At 43.5% G+C, this 8,628-nt stretch overlaps 1 protein-coding gene across 1 annotated transcript; it reads left to right on the top strand.

Moving 5' to 3' along the window:
* Positions 1–335: 335 nt before the first annotated feature.
* On the top strand, positions 336–7,805 carry crip2l (cysteine-rich protein 2-like). Its single transcript, XM_021612304.3, has 8 exons — positions 336–439; positions 4,657–4,751; positions 5,300–5,357; positions 5,545–5,673; positions 5,832–5,900; positions 6,240–6,334; positions 6,751–6,808; positions 6,937–7,805. The coding sequence occupies exons 1-8, from the start codon at positions 397–399 to the stop codon at positions 7,017–7,019; spliced, it is 630 nt and encodes a 209-aa protein (XP_021467979.3). The 5' UTR covers positions 336–396; the 3' UTR covers positions 7,020–7,805.
* Positions 7,806–8,628: the final 823 nt, after the last annotated feature.

Raw genomic sequence — 8,628 nt, 5'->3', positions numbered from 1 at the left:
TCACAATAGCCTGCTGTGATGCCACAATTCAAGTTGGCTCCCAAATAAGAAACAACCGCAGTTATACTGCTGCTATTGGGTATATTTTGGTTTAAATATGTATAACGTTTATGTTAAATCTCTGTCCTCATGGATTAGGTTCTAGTCTGCTGTGCAGTAGCCAAAGGAGCCATTTTAACAGTATTGGGATGAGGCCAGAATCAGCAGCTCATACGTCATCATAGAGGAGGGGCTATGTAAATTTAGCAGAATAATGTATGGGGATGCAGCCTGCTATTTCCACTTGCCCATCAATACAATCTAGGGGGGAAATCGTCGATTCAAATTGCTAATTTAAAAAAGAAAAAGGATATCAAATTCTCTCGTCTCCAGGCATTAGTCCAGAATATATGGAACATGGCATCGAAATGTCCTAAATGCGACAAGACGGTTTATTTTGGTAAGTGCATTTTTCATATGATCATATAGCCTATCGTCCCATGTCTGTAGTGTGTGAAAGCCCCCCCGAGTGAGCTATGTAGGCCTAATTACTTAGGCTATTGTAGACACCGTTACAGCTATTGTTTACTAAAATATAAGCCCACTGTCACATTATAATTATACAGTCAACCTAGACAATATCACCCTACAGATTGGGGAAGACCTAATTGGAAATTGTACTGCCTTTGATCTATTTTATTAGAATGAACCAGTAGGTTATTTACTTTAGGGATGGGTCAGCGGCGTCAGCCTATCGAGCCTATATAGGCTCAACCAATTAGGCCCGAGTCCCTGACTGTACATGACTTCGGAAGTGATGTGTGGTATAGCCTACATCTGCTTAAGCCATGCAAGGAGGTGGGATCATTTCTTCCTTCATCAGGACATATGGGAAACCTACGTCCCACGAGTATTGGCTAGTCTATACATCGATCAGATCAGTGAAAATATTCGTAATATCAGTCCAATACAACGCGCTGCAGACGGGTGAGGGCCAAGTCTACTTTCAGCGCACACCGCTAACCTGCAATTGATCAGTTGGGTTTTGGAGGGATATAGCCTAAAGTGAAAACATCTGTCCCCAGATTAATGACATAAACAGCCTTTCCCATTGATGGCTATTAGATGGATTTAAAAGTAATACATTTCTCCTTAACCGATAGCCTATTTACAGTAGGCCTATTCAGGGAATGTGTTCATGGTTTAAAAATAATTGAGATAGCCAGCCTAGCTGCTTGGCACAATAATCAGATTGAGCTAAACCAATTAATTAGGCATGTTGCTGCGTTGAAAGATGGGCCCTACCTTCCATATAAATAATTAATTTGTTGCATTGACTTTGCTCTGGCCTACACTACATGATTAAGTATGTGGATGCCTGCTTGTCGAAAATCTCATTCCAAAATCATGGACATTAATATGGAGTTGGTTCCCCCTTTGCTGCTATAACAGCCCCCATTCTGGGAAGGCTTTCCACTAGATGTTGGAACATTGCTGCGGGGACTTGCTTAAATTCAGCCACTAGAGCATTTGTGAGGTCGGGCACTGATGTTTGGCGATTAGGCATAGCTCGCCGTCGGTGTTCCAATTCATCTCAAAGGTGATCGATGGGGTTGAGGTCAGGGCTCTGTGCAGGCCAGTCAAGTTCTTCCACACTGATCTCTAAAAAAAAATTCTGTATGGATCTCGCTTTGTGCGCGGTGGCATTGTCATGCTAAAACAGGAAAGGGCCTTCCCCAAACTGTTGCCACAAAGTTGGAAGCACATAATTGTTTAGAATATCATTGTATGCTGTAGGATTAAGATTTCCGTACACTGGAACTAAGGGGCCCGAACCATGAAAAACAGCCCCGGACCATTATTCCTCCTCCACCAAGCTTTACAGTTGACACTATGCATTGGGGCAGGTAGTGTTCTCCTGGCATCCGCCAAACCCAGATTCATCCTTCAGACTGCCAGATGGTGAAGTGTGATTCATCACTCCAGAGAACCCGTTTCCACTGCTTCCACTGCTCCGTTTCCACTGCTTCCACTGCTCCGTTTCCACTGCTTCCACTGAAATAACCGAATCCACTAATTTGAAGGGGTGCCCACATACTTTTGTGTATATATATATAGTGTAGCTCTGGAGAACAGTAAGCATTCCGATTTCAGAACTAACTGGCATGGACAGCTTCCAAAGAAGGAAATGGAGTGGAGCCTCGCGCTAGCCAGCCGCCCAACCAAACCAATGGCAGAGTGTGCGTGTGAGTCCCGAGACACTGTAAACGACAAGCCGATTCAACATGTTCTCTCATATGGCCTACCAGACCTGGCCTACTAAATGTTGAAACATACTGTACATGATTCAATCTAGTCTCTGTTGTTTATTTCCCACTCCCCTGTAAAAATTAGGCCCCTATACACCATAGTAAAAAAATATATATTTTTCACGAGTTAAAACAGTAAGTGTGGGTCTATGATAGTCATCGGCAGTGCATCAGAATAAAACCTCTGGAAACCTCCTCGCAACACTTTTCCTTCATCTTGAAGCATCTATTTCTTCTTACCTAATTAGCTCAGAATGGGCCATGTCTTGGGCTTTCTATCTGGTAATAAATTAATGACTGAATACCAGATAGTACTTGAAATCTGCTTACTGTCCATTATCTTAATCCTTTCCCTTATGGAATGTCCTTCTGACCCGTTCGTTGGTAGCGTGTCACCAATAAAGAGGGCAATGCCACTCTGTATTTATTCACATAATCACACGCTGCCCCCTTAGGCTCCTCATCTCTTAAGTCAGTGTCTGCTTTGATGCTACCATTGAGTGCTGCTAAATCTGCAGTGTTTACTTCTCTACTCCCACTCTCATTATGAAATACTGCAGATTCTCTCTGAGTCCTTTTGCCTCAGGAGTTTAGATGATGTTTGATGTACGTTGCGTAACTCCGAGTCTTTGATTCGGCCCCCGCAAGATCTCCTCTCTCATTTCAACTCTCTAATCTGGGCCATTGCATAATCGTCATCAGCCACATCTCTGAAACTGTACTGACTTCATGTGGCATTTACTTGCTGTTCCTGTCCATGAAAGCTGATAACAATCCTCCGTCCTCCCTGACTGTCAGAGTCATAGGCTGTGCCTCCAATGATACCCTGTTGCCTATGTGGTGCACTAAATAAGGAATACACTCCTTGAAAAAAAGGTGCTATCTAGAACCTAAAGGGGTTATTCGGCTGTCCCCATAGAATAACCCTTTGGAGAACCCTTTTTCGTTCCAGGTAGAACCCTTTTGGGTTTCAGGTAGAACCCTTTTCACAGAGTTTTTTGCAGAACCCAGAAGGGCTCTACCTGGAACCGAAAAGGGTTCTACCCGGAACCAGAAAGGGTTCTCCTATGGGGACATCCAAGGAACCCTTTTGTGTAGGATGTCATTTGGGATCCTGCCATAGAGTCCTGCTCCCACACTGCCACTGGATTGATCTCATCAACAGATACAGGATGAGACATAGTCACATATTGTACACAAGGGGAAACATAATACCCTTAATCAACCTTAATTATTTAGACTGAACAAACCCCACAGCCTTCCCTCTTTCTTTCTCACTTTCTCACTGTCTATATCTCTTTCTCATTTACTCTCTATGTCTCTGTCTCTGTCTCTGTCTTTGTGTGTGTGTGTGTGTGTGTGTGTATGTGTATGTGTGTGTGTGTGTGTGTGTGTGTGTGTGTGCATGCTTGTATGCCATCCATGCATGCAAATGTAGAGAGGGAGAACAAGAGAAAAAGAGAGAAAGAGAGAGACCGACAGAGAGAGAGAGAGGGAGAGAACACCCTGCAGGGACAGACTCTCATGACTCTCAAAGAAAAGTGGCTATTGTCTGTCTGCCGAGGTGACTATGTGGTCACTGCCTCCCACTTAACTGTATCTTGCATTAGTGACAGGTCGCCAGTCTAAAAAGCATGGGATATCTGGGTGTGCCAGAGGCATGTGGCCTGCCTCGGTATTCTGGGCTATATCTAACAGAGGTTAGAGATAAAAGCCTCATTGAGTAGCTTGTTCTATGTCCTCTCTCTCTCTCCTTGCAATCCCACAGCAGCCAGGGACAGGCATTAGACATGGGACAGGAAGCATTTGCAACATATTGTCTCCTCTCTTACTGTAGTCTAATTTGCAGGCAGATTGTGACTGTGCATGCGTGCCAATGTGTGCGTGTGGGCGTGTGTGTGTCTGGCAGAATGATGGCCAGGCGGAACAGACAGAAGTGGGGCAGAGGCTCTGGGATTTGAGATATGAAACAGGCTTTTGAATTACAGTGGTGACTCATGCTATGGGAAAGTCTGAGAGAGGAGGGGGGGGGGGGGATGGAGGCACAATGGAGATGTGGAGAAAATGGTGGAATCAATATAACATGATCATCAACATGAAAGAGAATCTACTCCTCTGTACAACAGAGATAACCAGACTTCCGTTCAGAAGGCAATGGACAGGGTGGGGTTTAGGTTGATAAAGAAATGAATGACTAACCAATCCAATCCAATCCAACCGCCAGAGAAATGTCCTTCCCTACCGAACTAGCTCACTCTGTAGCATCTCATACTCAGTTGACATCTACATATGTGAATGCAACCACAACATGTCCCTTTCCTCTACAGTAATGTAGCACCCCCCCTCTCTCTGTCTCTCCTCCCCCCAGCGGAGAAGGTGACATCCCTGGGGAAAGACTGGCACAAGTTCTGTCTGAAATGTGAGCGCTGCAACAAGACCCTGAACCCAGGGGGCCATGCTGAAGTAAGAGGAGTCGGTAGCTTACCCCACACAGAGACAGTCAGGGGACAACCACAAGGGGCTTTGTGTACAATAGAGAGGAGTAACTGTGCAGACATTTTTGGCTCTGCTACCATAGATCTCTGGGAGGGTTAGAGAGGGTTAGGGCCTCATGGGGCGAGTATCAGCATTCTGCCCGAGCCTATTCATCAATATGGGCAATGTACAGTACTGTACAGGAGGCTAGGCCAGTTACGAACAGATGGGATTGGCTTGAGGTTCATACAGGCTACTAAAGGATATGGTTTTACGTGTAGTGTACAGTGCAATCTGAAATCCATTGGGTTCCTCTCTTATTTGTGGCATGTTTGTTTAAAAGATCCAAAGATCCCTCCAAAGCTACGTCAGCCATTTTAAACTCAAGTCAGTCATGCAGCCCTCAATGCTGGAATGGACATCAATATGTTATAGGGGTATTTTTTGACTTGAGTTTAGTACCAAAATGAAGCCCAACACAGTCCAATGTGTTTGTTCCCAGATACTTTTGCTGTTGTCTTTCCTTCTGTTCACAGCATGATGGAACACCCTACTGCCACAAGCCATGCTATGCTGCCCTCTTTGGACCAAAAGGTGAAATACATCAACTTTATCGTCAGCCATTATTTTGTTTTGTGCTTATGTGCTAATAAAATGTTTAATTACAGTGAGCCCTTAAGATAGGCCTAATTTATACTTCTCCAGAGTCTCATAAAAGGAAACTGCTTTGGGTAATGTGCTCGCACAGTATGTAATAAAGCCTCTCTCTCTCTCTCTGTAGGTGTGAACATAGGAGGTGCTGGCTCTTATGTCTATGAGGCTCCCGTTAACGATACCCCTGCCAGCGTTTCCACGGAAACAGGGGCCAAACTCGAGGAGAAGAAAGCTCACGCCAGAGGCCCAGTGAAGGGTAAGGAACATGACAGAAAAAAAAATAAAAAGAGGACAAACTCAAAAAAGAAGGATAGAGCTACTGTCATGCGTTATCCCATATGGAGAGGGTATTCAGTGTATTTTGACCACTGGTTGTGTAACAGTCCTGTTCTCCTCCATCTCTTTCTGACACAGCCGCAAGCTTCTCCACTTTTTCTGGAGAGCCCAGTAAATGTCCAAGATGCAGCAAGACAGTGTATTTTGGTAAGCATGTTATGTTAAGGAAGCCTGTTATGAAAATAAGCCAACAAGTGATCAGCATATGTGGGAACTCCTTCAAGACTGTTGGAAAAGCATTCCTCATGAAGCTGGTTGAGAGAAGGCCAAGAGTGAGCAACGCTGTCATCAAGGCAAAGGGTGGCTACTTTGAAGAATTTGTGTATCTGTATGTATCATATATCTGTGTATGTATATGTGTATGTGAGTGTGTGTCTACAATGCACATGGTGGCTGGCAACTGTAAGTACTAGAGGAATGTTGTTTCCATGGTGATATGCCTGATATTGTGTGTGCGTGCGCTTCCGTGTGTGCTTGTGTGTGCAGCTGAGAAGGTAACGTCCCTGGGGAAGGACTGGCATCGACCCTGTCTGCGCTGTGAGAGATGCTGCAAGACCCTGGCCCCTGGAAGCCATGCAGAGGTGAGAGACAGAAAACAGGGAGAAGGGGTAGGGAAGAGGGAGATGTGGAGAAAGGAGAGAAAATAGAAAGATTTAAGGAGATGCCCTGTCTGTGCTCTCTGAATCTGAATGACATTTTCCACATACTCGGAATTTGACTTAGTGAGAAGGTGCTGCTAGTGATAGACAGACAACACATAATCTACATGCAGTACATACAATATAAATACAATAAACAAAGAACAGTTACACATGATAAGAGAGTATGCAAATTTACAGTTGAAAATGTACAGAGAATATACTAAGAATATACTTATAAAATGTACAATTTACAGTGGGAGTGTAATGTAGTGCAGTTCTAGTAATTATATAATTATATTGCATGTGGCAGGAACTGTCTGGGTACAGTAAATTATATTAATTCCATTCTGTTTCAGCATGATGGGCAGCCCTACTGCCACAAACCGTGTTATGCCACCCTGTTTGGGCCCAAAGGTATGCTATACTCAATACTTTCTTCCTCTTAACCAATTGAAAGACCAACCACCCTATTGCTATGCTTTACATGTATTGTGATATTTCATAGATATCACCATAGTCAGATGTCCATTGTTCCATTCCAGGTGTGAACACTGGAGGTGTTGGGAGCTACATCTACGATGAACCCAGCACTGAGGCAGAGGCAGAGACTGAGGCCCAGCCTTGAGTCTACCCATATCCCCCACCACCTCCTCCTCCAGCCAGGCCTCTTCAGCATTGGCTCTCTCACCTCATGCCTTGTTACTATCCCCATTCTTAGATAGGCTGAGTATATCTGTATTTCCAACCTGTCCCTACACTTTCTACTCTGCTTCTCCATTAGGTTATTCAGCATGTACAGAAAGCAAGTGTCAAATAGTACATGTTGTAGGCTTAACTCACAAGAATGGATATTTAGAATGTTCAGTTGTGTTTCTAGATGATTTATACCTCTACTTTTTGTATTGCAATGAATCTTTTTTGGCGAACATCTCCCCTGTACAGTAGGTTCATCGATGTCCCCTTCCTCGTTGTTCATGTCTCTCCAAGATGCCAAATCAGCAGAAGTGTGTGTAAGCTGTACAGTACAATGTGTATTAAATGAAAGCCACCCTATGGTTTGACTCTACACAGTACAGCACAGACCTAGTGAGGGAAAGATGAGGGGGTGGTAGGCCTGCTTTTATTAATTCCCTGAAAATAATGTCATTTATCTGTGCACCTACAAATACATGGCATACACAACTGGCATGATGATTTCCAAGCTTTCTGCTATAGGCCTATTCAGTATGTTCTTGCCAAGTTCACCCTGCGTCTAGGAGAACAGGGTGATAGTGTAGAAACAGAATAGATAGAGCATCCTAGGAATGTGCATTATTGTTAGCCTATTGCTGTTGGTTGTGCATCAAAGGTGTGTTACTTAAGAAAGTGGGTCATCAGATATTTTCTACAATAAAGTTGTAAGAACATGAAAGGTTGTTTTGTGTCTTATTTGGGCAAAAGTGTAAAGGGTTATTTACAGGAACCTGTTACATATTGGTAGTTATTACAGTGTAGGCTACAACTCAGACAAAGATAAATTATATACAGATTAGCAAAGATATCTGATATAAAGAATTATAGTAAAAAGCTTTGGAGCACCTTAAATTAAATGTAGGGCAAAAAGGCAAACTCAGCCCCATCATTCATTGAATCAGATGGCTCACTCATCACCAAACCCACTGATATTGCCAACTACTTTAATGTTTTTTTCATTGGCAAGGTTAGCAAACTTAGGCATGACAAGCATTGAAATGTCGAATTCCATAAAGTGAGTGTGGAAGAGGAGAAGCAAAGATTGTTGTCTATCAACAATGACAAGCCACTTGGGTCTGATAACGTGGGTAGACATTCACTGAGGATGATAGCGGACGATATTGCCTTTACTAGTTGCCATCTGTTCAATCTAAGCCTCCAGGAAAGTTTGTGCCCTCAGGCCTGGAGGGAAGCAAAAGTCATTCCGCTACCGAAGAATAGCAAAGCACTCTTTACTGGCTCAAACAACCGACCAAGCAGCCTGTTACCAACCCTTAGTAAACTTTGGGAAAAAATGACAACGCTATTTCACAGTAAACAAATTAACAACAGATTTTCAGTAGACTTATAGGGAAGGGCATTCAACATGCACGGCACTTACACAAATTACTGATGATTGGCTGAGAGAAATTGATAATAAAAAGATTGTGGGAGCTGTTTTGTAAGAATTCCGTGCAGCTTTTGACATTATCGATCATAATCTGCTGCTGGAAAAACATATG

The sequence above is a fragment of the Oncorhynchus mykiss genome, chromosome 8, assembly GCF_057628025.1.
Source record: "Oncorhynchus mykiss isolate SJ-2025 chromosome 8, ASM5762802v1, whole genome shotgun sequence".
In the NCBI taxonomy this organism is placed as follows: domain Eukaryota; kingdom Metazoa; phylum Chordata; class Actinopteri; order Salmoniformes; family Salmonidae; genus Oncorhynchus; species Oncorhynchus mykiss.
The sequence above is the reverse complement of the archived record's forward strand: the minus strand, read 5'-3'. Positions and strand labels throughout refer to the sequence as shown.